This window comes from Myxocyprinus asiaticus, chromosome 30 (assembly GCF_019703515.2).
Source record: "Myxocyprinus asiaticus isolate MX2 ecotype Aquarium Trade chromosome 30, UBuf_Myxa_2, whole genome shotgun sequence".
Classification (NCBI taxonomy): domain Eukaryota; kingdom Metazoa; phylum Chordata; class Actinopteri; order Cypriniformes; family Catostomidae; genus Myxocyprinus; species Myxocyprinus asiaticus.
In genome coordinates this window covers 2,445,862-2,470,019 of record NC_059373.1, presented here as the reverse complement: position 1 = coordinate 2,470,019, position 24,158 = coordinate 2,445,862, and the positions used below count along the sequence as shown (strand labels likewise).

General features: G+C 38.6%; 2 protein-coding genes across 4 annotated transcripts in view; one reads left to right on the top strand and one right to left on the bottom strand.

Annotated features, from left to right (window-relative positions):
- Nucleotides 1–4,097, top strand: LOC127420672 (cilia- and flagella-associated protein 20). Of its 2 annotated transcripts, none has more exons than XM_051663123.1 (6): nt 1–320; nt 1,309–1,388; nt 1,473–1,584; nt 1,943–2,131; nt 3,685–3,795; nt 3,955–4,091. In XM_051663123.1, exons 1-6 carry the CDS (start codon nt 237–239, stop codon nt 3,955–3,957), a joined length of 579 nt encoding a protein of 192 aa, XP_051519083.1. In that variant the 5' UTR covers nt 1–236; the 3' UTR covers nt 3,958–4,091. The 2 variants fall into 2 exon arrangements, with proteins under 2 accessions (XP_051519083.1, XP_051519082.1); XM_051663122.1 differs by having other exon boundaries at nt 3–320; nt 3,952–4,097.
- A 53-nt stretch (nt 4,098–4,150) lies between these two features.
- LOC127420668 (diacylglycerol O-acyltransferase 1-like) overlaps nt 4,151–24,158 on the bottom strand; it is a 44,019-nt gene continuing 24,011 nt past the window's right edge. The window contains exons 3-17 of one of the 2 annotated variants that reach the window (XM_051663117.1): nt 16,862–16,902; nt 14,695–14,780; nt 14,456–14,508; nt 14,154–14,259; nt 12,039–12,167; nt 11,318–11,392; nt 10,589–10,692; nt 10,418–10,456; nt 10,299–10,340; nt 8,323–8,367; nt 7,798–7,910; nt 6,836–6,901; nt 6,627–6,714; nt 6,472–6,534; nt 4,151–5,280 (exon numbers count right to left, since the gene is read on the bottom strand). In XM_051663117.1, coding sequence (XP_051519077.1) covers nt 5,119–5,280; nt 6,472–6,534; nt 6,627–6,714; nt 6,836–6,901; nt 7,798–7,910; nt 8,323–8,367; nt 10,299–10,340; nt 10,418–10,456; nt 10,589–10,692; nt 11,318–11,392; nt 12,039–12,167; nt 14,154–14,259; nt 14,456–14,508; nt 14,695–14,780; nt 16,862–16,902 — 1,212 coding nt within the window. In that variant the 3' untranslated portion in view covers nt 4,151–5,118. The remainder of the gene's footprint in view (nt 5,281–6,471; nt 6,535–6,626; nt 6,715–6,835; nt 6,902–7,797; nt 7,911–8,322; nt 8,368–10,298; nt 10,341–10,417; nt 10,457–10,588; nt 10,693–11,317; nt 11,393–12,038; nt 12,168–14,153; nt 14,260–14,455; nt 14,509–14,694; nt 14,781–16,861; nt 16,903–24,158) is intronic. The other variant, XM_051663118.1, reaches the window with a different exon arrangement.

Sequence of the window (24,158 nt, the reverse complement as noted above, 5' to 3'; positions counted from 1 at the left end):
AACTCCAAAATAAACTCGAAGAAATGTCGTCGTTGTCAAAGGGGGGATTAATCAGATCAAACGCGACCTTTGTTTTGACGTAAAGCACTTTAAGGAAAAATAAGACAGTAAAAAAGTTCCTTTAGTGCTTGTAAGCGGAACCAGATATCGAGAGTTCAGCGATCCTCCCGGAAGTGTTTAACGCAGAATAAACACAGTGCATGGTGTGAAATTACTTCAAAGAAATCTGTGGGATTATGTTCAAAAATACATTCCAGAGTGGATTTCTGTCCATTCTCTACAGCATCGGTAGTAAACCTCTTCAGATATGGGACAAAAAGGTAAGCAGATAGTTAAATGATGTTAGTTTAGGCCCAGATGATTCTAATAAACAGCTATTGCACATTATCACAACTGAAGTTCAGGTGTTCTTATAAATAACTATCATGCTACCATGTTTTTGGACATTGGTCTTATGGTAATGCCATTTTGTTTTGAAGCCAATTATGGTTGTATAGTTATATAGTACATTAGAAATATTATATTAGTTCATGGAAACTATGATAATCACTCAGTACCACCTGATATAGTCTCTTCCAGATAGACTGATGAACAGACAGACATTTACTACATTTAGATAGACACAATAGATAGTATGTCTGTCTTTATCTGTATTTTCTGTTTGTCCGTCCGTCTGTCTGTCTGTTTGACACTTTCTAGCTAGCTTCTGTCTGTCCGTCTGCCTATTTATCCTGTCTGTCGTATCTATCTATCTATCTGTCTGTCGTGTCTGTCTGTCTATCTATCTATCTATCGTGTCTGTCTGTCCGCCCGCCCGCCTATTTATCCTGTCTGTCCATCTATCTATCTATCTGTCTGTCTGTCTGTCGTGTCTTTCTGTCTGCCTATCCGTCCGTCTTGTCTGTCTGTCTCTCTTGTCTATCTATCGTGTCTGTCTGTCGTCCGTACGCCTATTTATCATGTCTGTCTGTCCATCTATAGTGTCTTTCTGTCTGACTATCTATCTATTAAGTTTCAATTAAAGTACTGTAGTAGCATGATTGTGTTTACATACAGTATTGCCAGTGCATTAATATCTGTCTGTCCGTGTGTCCGTCTGTTTATCCTGTCTGTCTATCTATCTGTCTGTCAGTCTTGTCTGTCAGTCTATCTATTCTGCCTGTCTGTCTATCCGTCCACCTATTTATTCTGTCTGTCCCTTCGTCTATCTATCTATCTATCTATCTGTCTGTCTGTGTTATCTGTCTGTCTGTCTGTGATGTAAGTATATGAATCGTGTAATAACTGTGAACTAACATGTTTTTGCAGGTCAGAAATGGACACATAAAACGCATCACAGACAATGACATTCAGTCTTTAGTGCTTGAAGTGGAGGGGACCAATGTGAGGTAAGAGTGTGTCACCAACCCTCTGTCTGATTCTGAACACACCAGCATCATGAACAGATCTGAACTGTGTTTGTGTATCTGCAGCACCACGTACATCACATGTCCAGCCGACCCAAAGAAGACCCTCGGCATCAAACTCCCGTTCCTCGTCATGATCATCAAGAATCTCAAGAAGTATTTCACATTCGAAGTTCAGGTGGGAATCGGATTCATAGGGTTGTGATGCGAGCGAATCAAAAAGCAGGATTCACACGGAAATATCAGGGATTTTTTAAAATTGTGATTTAAGGCCTGGGAATGAATGAAGTTGTAAAAAGTCCTTGACATTTCTAGAGTAAATATATACAATTTTGTAGTTATTCTCAGCTCTAGTATATTTCCTAGACATTGAGTGCAGTTTTTATAAAAGTATTTTGCATGAAAGTTGCATTAGTCAAAAGGTGTGGTAACCCTGAAAAAGTGTTGGACGTTTTTAGGCTATTAAGTTCTGTGGGGTCTTGATGTTGCTGTTCTACATCACTGTTCTACATATTTGATTTTAAATATGGTTTCAGGTTCTGGATGATAAGAATGTCCGACGGCGATTCCGGGCGAGTAACTATCAGAGCACAACACGTGTTAAGCCCTTCATCTGTACGATGCCCATGAGACTGGACGACGGCTGGAATCAGATCCAGTTCAACCTGTCAGATTTCACGCGGCGAGCGTACGGCACCAATTACATCGAGACTCTGCGAGTGCAGGTAATTACAAACAGCTGCTCTGAGCCAATCATCAGCCTCCATTATAACTTTAACCATAATGATGATTAACTCTGGATCCAGTCATATGCAAAGTTTGGTCGATAGCTAGTATATTTAATTATGTGACCAGTAACCATTATGATAGCTCATATAACAAATCCAATTTTCCAAATTGGAAAAATAAGTCCTGACTTCATCAGCTACTAGGGGAAGGAAAATGCATCAATGCATCGATCCTTAAAATAAATTTTGACAGACACTGAGCAGAGCACGCAAGATTAAAAGGAAAGAAAGCGCACTTTGAAATAAAGAGAGTTTATGCAGCCGAGTTCACCCCGCAAACCTACATAAGATAAAATGAATGGATGGATGGATGGATACTGACGAGTTTGGATTTCTGTGTCATTTCCAAACTGTTTGTATCCATTTGACCAATGTAAGTTCGTTGTTGATGTCTTCTTCTCCGATTACTATATATATTATGTTAATATTGCTTTTGTATCTCCATAAAATGTGCCATTTCTCCATAAAACAGTTTAACCACGAATAGAACTTGGCTTAAATAAACGTGACTGGTAGGCAGACACTGGCTGTGAACGAAAACACTCACTTGTTAATTGATTCTCTTTATAGTGAATGTCAGAGCATATGGAGCGATTTCAGACTGTTCTGAAGGGAACTAGCCAGTTGATTACAGTCACCTGACCTGCGATTGGTCAATGACACGCGGCAGCTGTGAAAAGATATTTTTTTTTATCTTTCGCAGTGTGTGCCACAAATAGTCCTGCATGAAAATGCGATTGAATTCTCATGTACGGGCTTGACAAGCGGAGGCGACTCTGTTTAGCTGCCTGGTGCCTCTTTCCCTATCCCAAAATGAAAAGGGAACTCATGGTTGTCACATCACATGGCCCTATTCACTTCCATTGTAAGTGTCTCACTGTAACACAGATTTGTGCTTTTTTTTTAAAGAAAAGAGGGACGAGTCAGTTAATTTTTGTGGTGATCAATATTTTGCCACAAATGCTGTCGATTGAGCTTAACTTATCCCGGAATATTCCATTAACCCTTGAATCCAGTTCTGGGTCAATTTGACCCATTTAAACATTTAACACCAATTTACACCAAATTAACTTTTAACTTTTTGCACTGAAACTTCATGACATCCTCCAAGGTATTGATTTAAATCTGACAATGTTAAAATGATTAATGTCATGTATTTATAAACAATGCTATAAAAATAGTTGTTCCGGGTCAATTTGACCCGGTTCATATAAAGACTTACGAGAAAGCTGTAATATGGCAGAAAACTTGTATTTTAAAATTGTAATGCAGTGTTTCACAATATTATTTGTTCAGTATAAAAACAATGGGAGTCAGTGGAAACAAATGGAAACAAAAGTGTGTGTGTGTGTCTGACCAACCCACACACACCCATACTGTACATAAACATATTCTAATGTAAATTTGGTAAAGCTTTAGCTCTAGTCAAGCCAATCAGACTAATTCAGGATCATTAGGGGTTAATAATTGTCTTTCTGTTTTTTTTCTAGATTCATGCAAACTGTCGCATAAGAAGAGTTTACTTCTCTGACCGGCTGTACTCTGAAGACGAGCTCCCGGCTGAATTTAAACTCTATTTACCAGTACAAAACAAAGCAAAGGTGAGTTCCTGTTAGAATATAACAATGAAGTTTGTTTTGTCTTAAACATTTAATAATGCATGCTTATAGGCAAACTCAAAGATAATGAAAAAGGTGTATTTAAAATATATAGATGGGCTTATTGTTTTGTATTAATCTTGATTGTCTTCTCCACAGCAGTGACACGATGGATTCCCTCGCCACGCCCCCCCCCAGTTTCATTAAAGTGTTGTTTTGGATCTGTTTGACTAGTTTCAATCTTTGTTGTCTGCTGAATAAATATTTTATATGCACAATGTAAAACTCAAGAGTCTTAATGTTTCGTCAGTTTCTACAGTTGTTGTGTTAACATCAAAATATTTCATGCACAACAAGATAAGTTTCAAAAGATTTATTAAACTGGAACGTGAGCTGCCATACAGAATCACTGTCTCTTCTGTTAAACAACTTCGGCTTTAACTGGAGGTACTGTAAACTGATCTCTCCAAAGCTCTGAAAATTATTTTACCACGACTTATTGCAAAAATATTATGATCTCAGTGATTGCAACAGAATTTGGATACATTCATACAACAGTATGTAATGTGTATATCTAGTGCATGTGTATATCTAGTTACGCATAAAACCTTATGGATGAGAAAAAATGTTTGTCGCTAGAGATTTAATCAAACTTTTGAGAGATTTATGCCAGCTAAAATACAAAGCAAACGAAAAAAGGAAAAGGGTACACTTTAAATATATTTAAATTCTATTTAAATAATATTGCAATCAAATAGAATGGCACAAAATGAAAATGTTGTTTAAACAGCTTCACAGATTAACATATTATACATATAATTGTATTATTGTAATAGTTTCAAATCAACATAAAAGCAGTTACACTACTGAAATTTAAACTGATTTAAGTTTAAAATAATCTTGCATTCTTTAAAACACTGACAAACTTCATGCATTTTCAAATAAAGTGCAAAAAACATGATTCGATCACAAATCATTAAACGCATTCGATTTATTCTGCAGATTAAGAAAAAAAAATGGCATCACTTTTGTGGCACTTTTTGCATTGATCATCTTGGTATAAAAGTTTCAAGTATAAAACAGAAGTGAGAAGGCGCTGCGATCTCGTGTTGCTTTGGCTCGGCAGTGTTTCAATTACGATTGCATATGATAAAACAAGCCTACTCACTCTGCTCAGTACAAGTGCCTTTGCAGAAAATTGGTCTTTTATTGTGTTGAACTAATCATTTGGGCCTAAAAACGTTTAATTTCCCCTGTAAAAATATATGCATTGCTTTACATTCAACATCTCGGTTATTGCAGAAAATTGGCAACTCTGTTGTCGCGTCATGATACGTCGTCTTGCATCACGCCCCCAGAATTCAGTACGTAATAGTCGTGGACGTACATGAGCACGGCAACCGGCTGGCCAATGATCAGCGACATCCACACGGCAGCGTTGCCATAGTTTCCTCTCAAGAATCGACCCACAAAGTAGGCGAGTGGGATCTGAAACAGGAAACAGAATGTGAAATGAGGAAACGTTAGGGTTTAAATGTGATTTAAAGGAATAGTTCACCCAGAAATGCAAAATGCCATCGTTATTTACTCAACCTCATGTCGTTCCAAACTTATATGCCCTTATTTGTCTATGGACACGAGCTTGGGTGGACGAAAGTGTATCAGTGAATCAAGGGCGTAGGTTTGTTTTGAAAGTTGGTAGGGACATGTTGCAAGAAGGGTCAAATTAATATTTGTGGTATTAAGAATATGCAAGAAAGCCAGTCTGGTAATATAGGCAAAATAACATTATTTCCTCATATTACAAGTCCCATTTCCTATATCTCTGCCCTAGCATTTTAAATATTTACTAAAGAATAAACAGATTTAGAACTGGCCCCTAGGGTAGCACAATATGTAATAAACGTTTTGGACAATGAGATGGCAATATGGAGAGACATGCAACTTTCCTTAAATGCATTTACATTCACAATTAAGACAATCTGAAATTGCATTTTCATTAATCGGCCCCCTTATCTGGCACAGTCAATTCAAACATTACTTGGTTACTATCAATTATCTTATCTATCAAATCTATCAATTTCAAGAATTGGACCTAACATACAAAAATAAAATCTTCTGATGTAATCTCCAGAAAATGATTTGCAGTAATCACAAACGACTGATTGGTGTATCCAGAATAGCGCTGAGGAAAATAACATGCAACTTGACAATGCCATTTATGTACTACTTCAGAAGAGGTTGGACAATCATTTACACATAAACAACAATACTGAGAAGCTTTAATAGTCATTATAGTCATTCAAATGAAAATAAAACATAGTTTTAAGTTAAAGTATTTTCTAAGTGGTTAAATTGCCCAAATATTGGCCGGGATATTTCAGATTTTCTGAAAGTTGGTTGGGACATGCCCCTTCCATCTCTACCTCAATCTATGCTTATGCAGTGAATAACAACTTAAATGTCAGCCTTTTCCCTACACGAAGCTATCGGATTTCATCAGAAGACGTGGAATATAACACACGAGTGGTATGGGCTACTTTTATGGTGCATACATGGTGATTATTTTGTCCTCTTTGGAGCTTGACAATGACATGAGGGTGAGGCCAGATGAAGCTGGATTTTCCTTTTTGGGTGAACTATTCCTTTAATGGGCAATATGGGATATTTAAGACTGACCTGTGACATCATGCCCAAGAACGCCCAAAGCCGAAACATCTTAAGGGGAATGCTCACCAAATACTGACGAGAATGAAAACACATACCGTCAGCATTGTTGAGGATACAAGAAAAATAGTCTAAAGTAATTATAATCATATTCTAAAATTTTAAACCTCGTGGAAAAATGCAGACAGGAAAAACACAGCGGTCTGAGCCAGTAACTTATTAACGCCTTTCACCATCATAGGCTTATAAAAATGTCTGTTGGGAATAAAGAGACATTAGGAGAAAGTACTCAACAAACAGACTTCAAACTACAATGCTGGTAATTGACAACTGAAATGCAAAGCTACGTTGACTTGCAACATTACTGCCATCTCACCGTAGACACCATTTGTGTACAGGAATATTCCAGTTCGACCAAAAATATGGGACTGTTTCAGAGTTCCTGCAAATACAAAGCCAATCATTTACAGTGAAACACTCAAGTGTGAAAACATTTGATGTTCAAGTCAACATGAAACGCCATTCAGCCACTGCAACATGATTTTCAACAAGCAAGTTATACAATTTTGATCAAAGATTTGGGAGGACAAACTTATATGGAGCTAACCCTTGGAGGACAGGGAGGGAATTTATTATTTATTTATTTATGTTATCTCGCAATATTTTTTGCGTTCCCTCACGATAGCTTTATCCATTCCTTACGAAAATGAACCACAATTTTAGTAACCATAATTGAACGATGGTATAGATGGTATTTGTAGAAAACCCCTAACCACTAAATTAATTTACCATGGTTTTACTACTTTGACAATATTTAACCATATCTGTGGTAGAAACATAGTAATAATACATGAAAACTTTTTGGTTAAATACATGGTTAGATTTTGTGGTTACTATGGTTTTACTGTAAATACTGTACTAAAATTTAAATATAGTTTCTGTAGTAAAACCGTTTACGTAAGGGATAGATATTGCGAGTAAATCCGACATAATTGCGAGGGAATGCAAAACTATTCAAAGAAATTGAATACATTTAGCGTAAAAAGCATAAATGTTCACTTCATGTTGACTTTTATATTAGACGTCAGACTGCAGTGATTTTTGTTTAATTGGTGCTTTTTAAAAAAATCTTATCTGTGATATTTACTGTAGCTGGAGAATACCACAAAAGTGGTAATCTCTTCAAAAGTCATTTAGGAAGTAACTAAGTTAGCAGAAAATAATTAATGTCAGACTATGTGTTTGAGATTTTCTAATTCAAAATTTTAATCATGCTAGAGGTTTTGATAAACCTTGTTTCAAACCAAAATCAGCCTGGGAAATTCAAGAAGAACTCACCACCAGTCTCGGTAAAACTCGCGGTCTCCGAACTGCATGAGCTCAGCTATGAGGTTCATAGAGGAGTGGAAATACCAATAGAAAAAGATGAGCCAGATTAAATGATTGGGCACCTGTGGAGGCACAGGGAGAAGGGGAGGGGCTTCAAACATGTTAAACATCAATCAAAACAACACTAACCATTGATGTGTGAAATTCAAGCCTCTGTTTAAGCCTGAATCCTCTTGGTTCCTTAAATAACAGGCATTAAGTTGAAGCCCAAACCTGGCCTGAACCCAAAATCACTAACTTGTTATTTCCTCTCCAAGTGACGAACTACGAACGATAAAATAATGAAATATCTGGAATTTCTATGTTGCTTGTTATTTCGTCAGAACACACAGCTACTTTTGATTAACTGTCGATAGATAAAGATAGCCTGAAAGTCATTTTCAGTCCAAAAGGGGGTTGAATTTTGTACCACACTGTAGCAACAGTAGTGGCAACAATGAAAGCTGTTGTCTGACTGTCTGTTTCGTCACTTACAGCGAGTTTCAGCAGTCGTTCAACCATTCTAGAGAAATCCATGTCCTGTTAAAACAGACAGAGCATCATATTAATAATGAGGTAGATAAAAACAATACACCAAAGCAGTTATCCTGTACTACTAGTACTACTGTAAGGGAAATATACAGTCAGATGATCATTATTGCAAAATAAAACCCTGGCAGGGTGGTCTTGTATCGGTCTGAAGGGGTTTATTTTGCGATAATGATCAGCTGACTTGGATAATCCCTCTCATTACATGGCTACTTAACAAATAACTAAATAATGCATGGAAATTGTGCTATTGTATGAGAAGAAAGAGAGCGCGTACACAGCAAAATCACTGGTGTTAAATTAATACTCCTTGGTGTCTCCAGGAGTCCACTCTACAGGAGTTAAAAACTAACACTGAGCAGTGTTGAATCAACTCTGTGTTGTGTTGGATGTTGGATTGGCTAAACAGTTAATGAGATCATGTAGGTACACTCTCTGAGTGATGATTGATCATTAGTAATGACACCTGCTGTTAACAAGCAGAATCTACTGAAGGAAAGAGGAACAACAAGAACCGGAAAACAAGAGAACAAACCAGAAACTACCACAACAATTCAATGTGTCTTACGGAGATGTACATCAACTGCAAATAAAATACTGAACAACAATCTCTTAATATGTCATGTGAGGATGCTTAAGAAATGTGTGTTATTTTGTTTTTCATATGTGTGCAAAAGTTATTTTAGTTTGCGTCAGAGTTCTGTTGGTGTTTATTTTGCCAATCTGACTGCTCATTATCCTGCTTATTACACGACTACTTGCCAAATAAATACTATAAATAAATGGACAGGAAATATTGAGTTTAAATTATTTTATTAGCTTGTAGAAGTCACAAAGTGATAAATGAATTAGGAAAGGTGACTCGCAATAATCTTATGACTGGTGAAATATCACTTTATCCCAGGATGTGGGTCATTATTCAAAAATATATTTATTTCTAAGATATATAAAGATAATTAAAACTAAATAATACATAATCATTTAAATAATTATTTATATATATATATATATATACAGTACTGTGCAAAAGTCTTGGGCACTTAAGATGTTTCACAGAAGCATTTGTCTGAAGATGGTTATTTATATCTTCAGCTTTAGTGTGTCAATAGGAAATATAAATGTTAGACTCCCAAACATTACTTTTGCAAATAGAAAAGAATAGAATAGAAGAACAGGGAGCCCTGCAACAGATGTCATGGTCCCCACAAAGCCCCCCACTGAACATTGAGTCAGTCTGAGATTACATAAAGAGACAGAAGCAATTGAGACAGACTAAATAGATACAAGAACTGTGGTGAATTCTCCAAGAAGCTTGGAACATCCTATCTGCCAACAACCAAGAAAAACTGTGTCCAGGTGTATCTAGGAGAATTGGGGCTGTTTTAAAGGCAAAGGTGGCCACACCAAATATTGATTTAGATTTTTTATGTTAACTGGACTTTGTATGATGTTAAGTGATAAATGAAAACTATTTATGGCATTATTTTTTAAGACATCCTCACTATGCAACATTTTTCACAAGTGCCTAAAACTTTTGCACAGTACTGTATATATATATATATATATACACACACTGTATATAATTATTTGTCTTCAGTAGATTATGAATGTAAATAATGAATGTAAATATTTCTCTACAATTTATTTCCATGATAGATTTGGCCCTCTCCATACTCTTATTGAGTTAGGTCAGATTAAACGTTTTTTTAAATGTTGTTAAATTTTTTTATGTATCCTTGGTTATAGATCAAACGAGTTCCGTTCTGAAGTGTAATACTTGTGTTACAGGTTTGTTCAAATCACGAATCCTCCGTATGAGCAATAGTAGTTATAGTGATGATACGTGCCTTAGCAAACACTTACTAAATATTAACAGAATAGAAACTTTTTAACCACTTTAGAAAACTAAAACAAGATTTTACCTGAAAGGGTTTCATTGAGTTTTGAATTGTAGGCACCATCCACTATAAAAAGACAAAAAGTATAAAAATACTCAAAATATGCAGGTAAGTGAGCTTTAACATACTCATAATATACATACCTGCTGTATCAATCCAACCATTAACTGTATTAAAAACAGCTGCAACAAAGAAAATACTTATCAGGTTTTTTTTGTTTGTTTGTTTTTTAATTATTGTGATGTAAACTGTGATGTAACATTTGTCTCAGGTTTGGAAACATCTGGATTAGTTTCTGACGTCATATGACTCACCATCTCGAACAATCGCCGCAGTAAGAAACTTTTTCTTATCCGTGGAGATCGTGGGAAGTTGAGCTCATAACACAGAGTCGGAGCAAAAATAAAATAATACATGTCTGTAAAATATAAATGAGAAATATGTAAATATTTAAATATAGCTGTATAATTAAAAGAGAAAACATAGCTGATAGATGGCTGAGGTCGTTAATTGGCATTAGCTCATTTTTTACATAATGCAAAATAAATTAGTGACTTTTTAATCACAAATGAGCTCAAATATTTTCATAATTAAAGTCTCTCAGGTTCTGTTTATTCTGTAATTACAGAAGTCAAGAGGTGTCTTTAAAACATATTCAGGTCAACTTTCACCTGAAACACAAAAGAAAGAAAATAATGTTTTGAATAAAAAAAAAGAAGCCTTTTTAGGACTTTAATTTGTTTTCATTGTGACATAATCCCCCCCCCCCCCCCCAATAATTCACATTACTGTAGTAAATATTTATTTTACTGTATTACTAAATTATTTTATAAATACTATTATGTGTATAAATACTTAACATTTTATTTGATATATATATATATATATTATAATTATTATTATAATTTTTTTTTTTAATGGTCCTAAAATAGGCATCACTTTCTTTATGGTCTTATATGTTCTTTTTTATTTTTATTCTGGTGTGAAATATGACCTGGACGTGTTCTTGACAGGTTTCGTGTAAACTTTTGAAACAGACTGACCTCTGTGTGTAAGGTTACCCGGATACGTCACATGTGTGTCTGCGATTGTGCAATTCGCTCTGTGCACAGACGGACCTGTAAGCGAAAGTTAAAGTTTAACAAACACAAACATTTTCCCTGCCAAGAGACTAAACAACAGCAACAAAATCTCACTAATCATGACGAAACATGTTTAAAATGAACTGAACACAGTCAAAATATCAAAAGTAAATTAACTCTGATAAATATAGTTCACATGTTAACAGTAAAGATTAACTAGATTTTAAAGGAATAGTTCACCTAAAAATGAACATTCTGTAATTATTTATTCACCCTCATGTCGTTAAAAACGTGACTTTTATTGTTAACGGATGCATATTTAAGCTTGCCATGACATCTGGCAGAATGTGCCTTCAACTAGCTGATGGATTTTATAAAATAGTTATTTTTTACAAAACTTCTGTTGTTTAATAAAATATAAATATTTTTTTTTATACAAATTATGTTGATGGTAAAGTTTGCATAAAATGATCCTTGCTGTTTTGCGGATCTTGTAAATGATCCAGCAGGTGGCAGCAGTACATTGCAACATCAACACATGTCTGTTTGTTTGTGTTGCATCTATAAACAACGGAAGCCTTTCACACACTGTTCCTCATTCTAAACTATTATATGACTTCAGAAGACTTGGAATACTTTTATGATACTTTAATGGTGCATGTGTCAGCAGTGTTAGACTCACAGGAGTGTGAGTGGGACAGGGTGTGGGCTTTGGCCTGTCTTATCTCTCTGCACCATTTGTTGACGTCTCTGTATGAGTAGAGTTTTAGGAAGAGAACTGTGTAGACCCCCAATGCCACAGCACCGCCCACTGAAAAACACACATCAAATAAACAAAAAAAAAAAGATAAAAAAAAAAAAAAAAAAAAAAAAATAAATAAATAAATAATAATAATAATAATAATAATTTACTTAAAGGGATAGTTCACCCAAAAATGAAAATTCTCTCATTATTTACTCATCCTCATGATATCCCAGGTGTGTATGACTTTCTTTGTTCACCAGAACACATTTCAATAAAATAGAAAAATATCTCAGCTCAGTAGGTCCTTAAAATGCAAATGAATGGTGATTTCTCATTTGAAGCTCCAAAAATCACAGACAGTCAGCAGAAACATCATCCATATGACTCCAGTGGTTAAATTAATGTCTTTTAAAGCGATATGATCGCTTTTGGTGCGAAAAAGATCAATATTTATGTACTTTTTTAAACTCTAAATCATGCTTCCGTTCTGCAGCGGTATGCGCGTGTGATGTAATGTAATCGCATAGGCATTTGAGACATGCAAAAACTGACGCATGTGCAGCACAGCCGAAAGATCAGCGCTGTTTACAAGTGAGTAGGAGGAACTCTGTGCAGAAGCTTGGTTGGTTTTGGTTTAGATCTGTATTTATCTGTTTCTTTACACAATGGTGCGCTTGTGTGCTTATTCTGGATGTCTCAACTGAGAGAAGAACATGAGATTACCTCGGTATCAATACGTCTCACGAGAGACTGCTTGGACTCCACCCTCTCCTGAAGCATTGTATTATAGTTAAAAAGTACTTAAATATTGATCTTTTTCACACTATTAGCGATTGTATCACTTATGAAGACATTAATTTAACCGCTGGAGTCATATGGATGATGTTTATGCTGACTGTCTGTGATTTTTGGAGCTTCAAAAGAAAAATCGCCATTCATTTGCATTTTAAGGACCTATTTAAGGAGATATTTTTCTATTACACTGGCGGCCAAAAGTTTGGAATAACGTACAGATTTTGCTCTTATGGAAATAAATTGGTACTTTTATTCACCAAAGTGACATTCAACTGATCACAATGTATAGTCAGGACATTAATAACGTGAAAAATTACTATTACTATTTAAAAAAAAAAAAAAAAATGTTCAGAACTTCTTAAAAATCCTCCACGTGCAGCAATGACAGCTTTACAGATCCTTGGCATTCTAGCTGCCAGATTGTCCAGATACTCAGGTGACATTTCACAGACAAGTAAAAAATTGCTTATTTTTTAGACAACTGCCTAAGGTAAAAGCAGATATAAAGTTTTAAGATATTTGCGGCTTACAGCAGCAATAATCGGTGCATAAAAGAAACATATGTATTTGATGACTTACAAAAATCATATTTCATTTTGTGATTCTTTTGAAAATCTTTCAAACTGTGGTATTAGGGCAACAAAATAAGTGTACAGTCACATTCCTGAGAATGAGAGCTTTTATTTGAATACGACTCGTCCATTTAAGTGCTATGTGAAAGACTTTTATATTCAAATTCATATTTCTACCCCATTACCTTTAGGGGGTGCTATTTTGCGATGCAAATGTTTTCAGGCCTTATTTTGTTATTGTGTGTAACATAAATGCAAAAGTGATGGTATTCTTTAAAAAGTTCAGATTCTAAGCTTTCAAATGATACCTCATATGCCTGACCTATGTCTACGGGTACTTTAACGTTTTAAGTGAAAAACATTTTCGTGATATAGCGCCCCCCTGTGGTCCCGGCAGAGATGAGAAGTGAGAGCAGTAAGTGAGTGGCATGGTTACATTTGGTACAATCGCTGCACGCAAAAGCCTCCTTACACATACTTGCAGATGTGGTTATTTGTTCAGTCTTTCTTAGTAAGTCACACGTAATACACTCATGAAATCTGACAGACTGCACAAGCAAATTAATACCTGTTATTTGGGACCTTAGTAAATCAGGGCTTTAATGTGACATTTCCATTTTAGACAGGTGCAAGATAAAGGTGTTAATATGAAAATATTTACATATGTGGAACATGTTAGAGATACCTGGGGTCATAGAGGTCAAGATGAGAACTGTGGCAGCTGGGAAACACAAAAGTGCTGCAAGATTGACAAAATAAAGGAATGCTCCGGTACCCTCAGAGATAGAGCCCTGCATTAAATCAAAAGTGTCTTTTTTTAGGTGAATCTAATGAAGAAATGTCCAAGTAATATTGTATCCCAAAAAATCTGAAGATAAATATGATTTTTGACATTATACTTCTGACACGTATAGGCACAATAAATGTAATTGATAATATTGGTCAGCTTTTCTATAGTAATCACCCATATTTGCGATGAAAACTCACCACAGCTAGTCTTCTCTCAGTGTACAGAGCTGCCATTATAAACATGTTTGAAACTGCAAATGCAAACACACAGATAAGACTTGGCACATGTGTGAAATATAGACATGATGTTGTAAGCATCACGCATGACAGAAACTGTATATATGGCATGAAATTATGTCTTTGGCATGAGCAGCTCTGTAATGGATGAATCTGCGCAAATAAAGGTGAACGATTGAATGAACAGAAATGTGTCTTACTGATGATCAGGCAAAGGGCAGGCCAGCTGTAGGGGTCATTCAAGAAGAGAGACACCACCTGGATGGGGTCCACCAGTATGCCATATCTAAAGACAAGACAAACATGTTCGGAATTGCACTGATACAGTGCACCATTGATACAGTATAGAGTATGTATGCATTTTCTCTTTTAATTCATTTCCAGAATTTTGAGGGGTTATTTAGGTTCTCTGAAACTGACTTAAGATAAAACTCTGATTTAGAATTTAAGGTACACTTGTTCCCTAGGGTTCTAAACATAGTCCTATCAGCAGAGGAGTTTGTAAATCTAGCTTGGGCCCATGATTTATTTCTTAAACGAATTGGCTCTGAAAGACAGAGAACCAGGGATTGTCCCTACCACTGATCCTAAACTTCTTAATAGGAACATGTTTATTAGAGATAGACAAAAAGATTGAATGATACTTGGGAAATTTTGTATTCCTAACACAAGCAGTTGCACAATGATTGCTAACATCATTGCAAAATATGCCAATTGAAGTGTATTTATATGATGGATTCGTTATAATTAAACCAAGCAAGGTAGATTTATTTTGTACTTTGGGATTTGGCCTTGTTGGTGCACACAGTTCTTAAACAATCTGAGGTCCCTGAAAGCCAATCCCAGTTTAAATCACCCATAAGGATGAATTCAGAGTCATTTAATTTATGTACAATATCTGAAATAGGTTTAAGAGCATCCTTTGAGGCAGACGGGGGTCTATAACAGCCAACCACAGTGATTTGAGAATCCTTTGATACACTCATTTTGACGGCCAAGACCTCAAACTGTTTATCTTTAGCGACTGACAGAGTTTACATGGCAAACCCACCTCCATTACCAACCCGATCGGTTCTATAGACAATTAATAAAAATGTATTCATCAGTTACCGATTTCTTAAGCCAAGTTTCAGATAAAACCATTATGTCAGCGTTTGTCGTATTTGCCCAAATCTAAATCATATCCATTTTAGGAACAAGACTTCTAACATTTAAATGTATAAAACCAAGTCCTGTTCTACTTTTAAAATCTGAGGGAGTAGGTAAACACTGCACAGAGGTAGTAGGCCCAGGATTGGGCTAAACATTTCCAGACAGCATCAGTAAAAGCATAACCATACATCACAAATTTGATTTGACAGAAAATGGTTTATCAGAAATGCCGTCACCTACAAACTGTGAGAAGTCCTCCGAGACAATAAAATAGTCCTTTAACATCATTAGATTGTGAAGATTCAGGATCTCGTTGACTTGCACTTGAGAATGGTACATTTCATTTGATGTCGTGGACTGATTGACAGGTGATATGACTCAATAACTTTCAAAGAAACTGAGAATTGTCTGTAATGTAACATGGTGTATTCACTCTCCCTGTTATGCCCATTTAGTTCATTTAATCCAGGGTTGCATTGAATAAGCATCAAAAACATAAAAAATACATGATGTCAGCTTAAATCCGGTTTGTTAAGGATAGACCAGGTAGCAGTGTAGGAATCTTAAACTGAGAAGTGGGGGTGGTTAAATCCACAGACCAGGAGAAACAGTCATTCCAGCTCATCCAGAGTCCACATCTAATACATAGTTTGGCTACAAGGCCATAATGAAAAAAATCAGTCGCAGAAACGAGTCACCCAGAGGATCCGTAGAATGCTGTATTGGCTCCCAAAGGTGCTATACTCCAGCAGGTGGCCTCAAACAGTCCAGATTTAGAGTTCTGTGGTAATCCAGTAGCATCTAATAAAAGAGTATCATCCAGAGATCCTGACCTGAAGAAAAGATGTTGTCCTTGGAAAATACCACTCATTTAGGCCCAAATGACATAGAGTATCACACATAAAAACATAAAAACCTCTGACACACAAAAAATGGACTGACTTGGCTGCCACCTTGGATTGTTTCATCAAGGCACTCCAGAAAGTGTCCCTGCGATTAGTGTACTGTATGTTGTGTTGAATAAAAGTGTTTGTTTAAAGACAAGTAATAAAAGATGTGTTTAATTCCTGCTGGGCGTATTCATTATCTATCTTATTCAGACATTCCTACTGGATCATTAACCAGAAATTAGTGAATCACTGAGCATGATTAATCAAATTACCATGGCAAATTATTTATGAGTTAAAGTACGAACAGTGTTAATGATATACTTACTTAATAAGGTTCTCCAGGAAAAGGCGTGCATTGGTTAAAACCTGTAAACAGAAACAAGTAAACTGATTTAATGCATTTGCAGTTAATTTACATCATCCCCTGTAGGCAAAACAACAGATATCTCAGTAACTATTGTTTAAGGTTTTGGGTCAAACGTCTAGTTACACAAATGTGTGTTTTCTCTAGCAGTGGTTTAGGATTAGGAAAACTGATTAGGATCATTTTCGTGAATTCTATTCTTCAATCTACAATTCTGCAAAAAAACAAACAAAAAACAAACAAAAAAACAAACAAAATATATATATATATATATATATATATATATATATATATATATATATATATATATATATATATATATAAATAATTCTGTTAAATGTACGGTAAAATACCGGCAGCTGTGATAGCCAGAAATGTACCGTTAAAAATAAGGTCACCATGTTTCAGTCTTTATGGGATGTAATTTTGATGCCTGTATATGGTTCACTACCATTTATATTATTACATTATATACAGTAAACTTGATATATTAATGTTATGGAACTATTAAAGTCTGCTTTTCACTTTTGAAATGAATTGTTAATCACTGTATTAACTACAAAAGGATAAATGATGACACAAAGTTCATTGAGAGTGACCCTCTCAGGAGCAATAATTAATAAACATTTAGAGAATCTAAACTTATTATCTCACGCCGGACTGTCATAAATTATATTCTCTCTTAACAACACACTGGCAACTGACTATCAACCGACAGCCTGAATGTCAATACAGTACAATACAACCTACTGTATATTTTATATATACTATATATACTATTTTTATTGTATGTGTATTCTTTAATATGTGTGTTCTATATTGTGTGTATTGTATACTGTACATTGTATATTATTATTGTGTTTTGTAATTATGTGTATATTAGATATGTAAATTGTGTTGTGTAAATCTGATGTTTATTTGTAAATTGGTATATGTCTCATCACTTTCGTGACTGCTATGTTGTTCAGAACTGCACCCAAGACTTTCACCCACTGTTGCACTTGAGTATATGGTTGTGTGACAATAAAAGTGATTTTGATTTTATTTGATTTACTTAAAATGAACGCAACACAATTCTAGAACATTTTGTCACAGCTTTATTTCATTGTGTTCCATCCATTTAAATGTGTAAACTGAACGTTTACTTAATCCATTTGTGTAGGGACTACATGAATACTTATTGTGGTGTTAAAGTAGCATTGATAAAACTGGGGGGAGGATTTCCATTTCCCAGTATGGGACTCGATAGGAAGATTAAATGTGATCAAGTGTTATTTTATGTGTTTTTGTGCAAGATGAATATAAAGGGGGATACTTGTTAGTGTTTAATGTTTTATAATGTTAAGATTTAGAAGAGCTTCTCTTTTGTTGGAGTTTTGGGGGTTACCATTATGGGGAAGAGTGGAGCTTGACCTAATGTTAAGGACAGATAAATGTTGCAAATTAAATTGAGCAATTTCTGCGCTAACTACCAGCCATGGTAGTACCTTCCAACCAGCATGTATTAGCATGCTAACATTCACGTTCACTAGTTAGTTACTAAAGAAATAAAAAAGATGTATTTGAGTTACACTGACAAGTAAAATTTTGTTGGGTTTAACCAATTCAACTGGGTTCTTTCTACACAAAGTGTTTGTGTTGAGATTACATAGTAATTTTAAGAAACCTTATTTCAAACACATGGAACCACTGTCCATGATTGAATCAAGTTCAGTCAAGGAGTTATTTTTTGAGTGTACTTTTTACATCTAAAAAAACATTACCATAAAATATGTTACTTGTTTTTTATTTTTTTATTTTTTTTTTACATTCTTTTACAATTAAAATGGCAGAAATGTTTCGTTAAACAAGTAAACATCATAAAACTGTACTGGCATGCTATACATTAAGTCAACAATATAATAAAAGATGAAAAGTTGAACTGTTGTCTCAGGACAAGAAATGAAAGTCAAGTTGGGACAAATTGTCCATTTCTGTTGGCCAAAATTATTTTATTTTTTAAATACCTTGTCCATTTTTCTGTTAATTAATTGTTCTGATAATTGTTTAACTTTAAAAATGTAGCTGAAAAGTCTATAATAGGCTATTTAATGCAGGTTTACATTGTAACAACAGTCACTATTTCTGTTCTCCACAAGCAGAGAACAAAGTCCACATCACCTCTTCAATTCAGATAAACTTCTGATAAACCTGCACTGACACCTGATAAACAGCTGTAGACACAGATGACCTCTCACATTTTGCTGCTTTCACAGCATTGGTGTGAGCATAGTTCCCTATCTGTCATTCACTCGACATTGTGTCTATGTAGTGACACTGGGGGTCACTCTCGGGAGCCCCAAACACCTCTGATCTTTGAGAAAAGGCCAGTGGGAATTGGCGTGTGGAATTTGCATGCCACTCCCCTGGACATACGGTTATAAAAGGAGCTGGCTTGCAACCACTCCTTCAGATTTTTTCTTCGGAGCCGAGTGGTGTTGAGCAGCGAGTTCCACTGCCGTTCCATTCACCTCATAGACGAGAAGCGTATGCTGTTGGATATATGGCGCATTTCAGCGGCTTTCTCCCCCTCTGTACGACTAATGCAGAGTACGCCCCTGGGCACTTCGACAGCTGAAGGAGTATACAAGAGTAACAAGAGTATATTTTCTTCTAAATGAGTGCGAGTCACGTTGAGGCTGTGTTAGTGGATGGTTCATGTTCTCACTGCATGTTCTCTTTCCTTCTTCCGTGGGAAAGCCACTCCAGCCACTCCCTGCCCTGGTCCTTCTACTTACGGGTACGAGGCCAGGACGGTCAGTTAAACGTGATCGTCCCCTTGGTGCCCCTCGCTTGAAGTTTGGAGGCATGGCTAGCACTCTCCAACCCATCGCGCTGGCTGGCCAGGACAATCTGACTCGGCTATGCGATTCAGTTCGCCCAGTGCCCGCCCGCATTCAGCGGCGTCCGTTTCACCTCAGTGAGGGACGAGAACGCCGCTGCCCTGCGTACGTAAATCACTGTCCTTCTGCAGAAGGACGCGATAGAGCCTGTCCCTCCAGTCGAGATGAAGAAGGGGTTCTACAGCCCCAACTTCATCGTGCCAAAGAAAGGCAGTGGGTTGCAGCCAATCTTGGACCTGCGAATGCTGAACCGGGCCCTGCACAGACTCCCGTTCAAGATGCTGACTCAGAAGCACATTCTGTCATGCGTTCTGCATCAAGATTGGTTCACGGTGGTAGACCTGAAGGATGCGTACTTCCATGTCTCGGTTTTACCTCGGCTTGGACCCTTTCTGCGGTTCACTTTCGAGGGCCGGGCGTATCAGTACAAGGTCCTCCCCTTTGGTCTGTCCCTGTCGCCTCACCTCTTTACGAAAGTCACAGAGGCAGCCCTTGCCCCACTAAGGGAAGTGGGCGTTCACATCCTCAATTATCTTGACGACTGGCTGATTCTAGCTCACTCTCGAGACCTGTTGTGTGTGCACAGGGACCTGGTGCTCTGGCACCTCAGCCAGTTGGGGCTTCAGGTCAGCTGGGAAAAGAGCAAGCTCTCCCCGGTTAAGAGCATCTCTTTTCTCGGGATGGAGTTAGACTCGGTATCTATGACAGTGCGCCTCTCGGTGATGAACTGCCTGAAGTCGTTCAGGTGGAGAACAGCGGTCCCACTGAAACAGTTTCAGAGGCTCCTGGGGCCTATGGCATCCTCGGCAGCGGTCACGCCACACGGGTTGATGCATATGAGACCACTTCAGCACTGGCTTCAGACACGAGTCCCGAGATGGGCATGGCGCCGCGGCACGCATCGCATGGCCATCACGCCGATCTGCTGCCACATGTTCAGCCCTTGAACAGACCTTGCATTTCTGTGAGCAGGGGTCCCCTTAGAGCAAGTGTCCAGGCATGTCGTTGTTATGACAAACACCTCTAAGTTAGGCTGGGGTGCCGCGTACAACGGACACGCAGCCGCAGGCTCCTGGACAGGGCCGTGACTGCATTGGCATATCAACTGCCTCGAGTTGCTGGCGGTGTTGCTGGCCCTGCGGAGGCTTTGGCCATTCCAGGGCAAGCATGTGTTGGTCCGTATGGACAACATAGCGACGGTAGCATATATAAATTAACCTCCTCTGGAGTCAGCAGCGACTGAAGTCATTGCGGGCCACTCACATCCCAGGCTTGTGGGATCTCTCCGTGGTCCTGCTGGGCCTGCGGAGAGCCCCGTTTGAGCCCCTAGAGTCAGTTGAGCTAAAGGCTCTCTCATTGAAGACTGCCCTCCTGACTGCGCTCACATCCATCAAGAGGGTTGGGGACCTGCAGGCATTCTCTGTCAGTGACACCTGCCTGGAGTTTGGTCCGAAGTACTCTCACGTGGTTTTGAGACCCTGACCGAGCTATGTGTCCAAGGTTCCCGTGACCCCTTTTAGGGATCAGGTGGTGAGCCTGCAAGCGCTGCTCCGGGAGGAGGCAGACCCAGCCTTGTCGTTGCTGTGTCCGGTGCGTGCTTTGAGCATCTACTTGGACCACACGCAGAGCTTTAGATGCTCTGAGCAGCTCTTTGTCTGCTTTAGTGGACAGTGGAAAGGGAACGCTGTCTCCAAACAGAGGCTTGCCCACTGGATCGTGGATGCCATCACTTTGGCATACCAGGCCCAAGGCGTGCCCTCCCCTTTGAGATTACAAGCACACTCCACGAGGAGTGTGGTGTCCTCCTGGGCACTAGCCAACGGCGCCTCTCTAGCAGACATCTGTAGAGCAACAGGCTGGGCAACACCCAATACCTTTGCAAGATTTTATAATCTCCAGGTTGAGCCGGTTTCGTCCCGTGTGTTGACAGGTACGAGCAGGTAAGTGTGCGGTGCAGCTAGTCAGGTGTACCGCTTGTGCATTGCGCCTTTCCCCTCCCTGAAGGGAAGACGTGCGCTTTTTCCCCCCATGCGAGTTCACGAGACGGTGAACCCTGGATGTTCTTCCTCCTTAGCCCTACGGCTGGCGAATTTGGCAGATGAATTTGTAGCCAGGCCCAGTATGTATGCTAGTATGCCCTGTACTGGGGTAGGTGCTCCACATGTGCTGGTTACCTGTGGTAACCCCTTGTGATGTATTTTCCACAGTACGGTTTCCCTGAGGGCAAATCCGTGTCTCCCTTCAGCAGGGTCCTCTCCTGCCACTGGTCGCCGTGCTGTAGAATTCCTCCCCTCCGGGTAGGATCTACCACAGGGCTTCTTTCACATGCGGCTTGTAAGTATTCGCCACATATTAACCTCCCCTTCGGGTAGGATGTGGTCTCCGTGGTGTCTTTTCCTCCTGGGGAAAGAACACCTTCCCCGACGCGAATACTTATGGCCCCAGCTGAAAACATTTTCACTCTGTGGGGAGAAAGGAAAAAAAGAGAGAGAAAAGGCCGCGACTGGCACGGCCTGTTCCCATTGTAGATACGTCTTGTTCCCCCCCCACCCAGAATGTGAGGGACTGTGCGACATTCTTGGAGCGTTAGGGGAGGCTACGTGTAGACCGGATGCACCTGCTATTAGGCACGCAGCAGCTTGCCTGCACCTGCACTGTAAGTCCACGTAACACAGTTCAGCTGGTTGTGGCGTTTCATATAGGGACCCCTAGTGTCACTACATCGACACAATGTCGAGTGAGTGACAGATAGAGAACGTCTTGGTTACTGTTGTAACCTCCATTCCCTGATGTAGGGAACGAGACATTGTGTCCCTCTTGCCACAACGCTGTACTACCCGCTGAAATGGCCGGGACTCTGTCTTGGCTCCTCAGCGCAAAACCTGAATGTATGGTTGCGAGCCAGCTCCTTTTATACCCGTATGTCATGCAAATTCCACTCGCCAATTCCCATTGGCCTTTTCTCAAAGATCAGAGGTGTTTGGGGCTCCCAAAAGCGACCCCCAGTGTCACTACATTGACACAACATCTCGTTCCCTCTATCAGGGAACTGAGGTTACAACAGTAACCAAGATGTTTTCTATTATATTTAGTGATCTTTTACATTGATCATCTACAGTTCTGTAACAGCAAGTCAGCGATTGAAAATGAAGTTGAGATCAACTTAAACTAAATTCACCATGATTGGCTCATTCCATGCATTCCACACAAACTAAAGAACCTGAAGGATTTCATTTTTGTTCATAACAAACTGTGAACCATTTTTAACCTCCGAGACACACAGTTGGTTTATGACAGAAGGAGAGATTTGCTGGAAGACTTCTCATTCCAAAGGCCACTGATTAGAGTCACGTTGGGCAAGCTTCCAAACTCAAATCTGACCTCATTAAAAGCATATCGCTAATTGATTTTGCTTATACATCCATGCTATGCTAATAACTTAAAGGCTGTGCAACTCTGAAATTTGGGTAATTTCATATGATACACAAACACTCACAAAAGATCTGTTCCAAAATCTAGCAAGCTACCTTGCTATCTACTAGGCAACATCCTAACCAAAATGGGAATAATAAGTAGAGCCCGACCGATATGGGATTTTTGACAGCAAAGCACTTGAACAAGACATACTCATAATTACCACTTCAGAACTCAGAAGTAGGATAATTCTGACAGCACATGAAGACAACATAAGAACTATCAAGGCCAATATTGCAGATATTATTCCCAATACCGATACTTCTATTTAATACTTCTATTAAATAGATTTTTCTTTTGCCGATGTATGTAGTAGACTGAGTAATTTTAGGCATTATTACATTTTATTAATAGGGGAACTTTCAACCCTCCGACCCCGCCTAGACCCTCCATCCCTACGGCTCCGCCTTGGTCCTCATCCCCACCGGCTCCACCTCAGTCTTCCGATCCCCCAGCTCTGCCTTGCTCCTCCGAGCCTCCAGCACCGCCTTGGTCCTCCCTGCCATTGGATCCACCCTGGCCCTTCAAGTCTTTGGCTACTCTCTAGGTACCAAGTTCCCTGGTGTTGCCCTTCAAGTCTCTCATGGCTCCGCCTTCCATGGCTCCGCCCCTCAAGTCTCTCACAGGCCCACCTTCCATGGCTCCGCACCTCGAGCCTCTCAGGGCCCCACATTCCATTGACTCTGCCCTGGTCCCATGCCCCACACCCTGTCTCGCCAGGTCATGCCCCACGCCATGCCATTCCAAGCCACGCCTCAAGACCCCACCCCCCAGCTCCCTACATAACTTTGGGAATTATGTCATGTTTTATGTGTTTGTTCATGTTTTGGGGCATCGGGAGCCACCCCTAGTGGAGGGGATATGTAATGTTTGATGTGTTTGTTCATGTATTTCATGTCTTT

What these genes read in the sequence shown, in the direction of transcription:
- LOC127420672 (XM_051663122.1), top strand. Translation starts at nt 237, where the DNA reads ATGTTCAAAAATACATTCCAGAGTGGATTTCTGTCCATTCTCTACAGC. An exon ending in TTCAGATATGGGACAAAAAG is followed by an intron (nt 321 to 1,308) that starts GTAAGCAGATAG and finishes ATGTTTTTGCAG; the next exon opens with GTCAGAAATGGACACATAAA. An exon ending in GTGGAGGGGACCAATGTGAG is followed by an intron (nt 1,389 to 1,472) that starts GTAAGAGTGTGT and finishes GTGTATCTGCAG; the next exon opens with CACCACGTACATCACATGTC.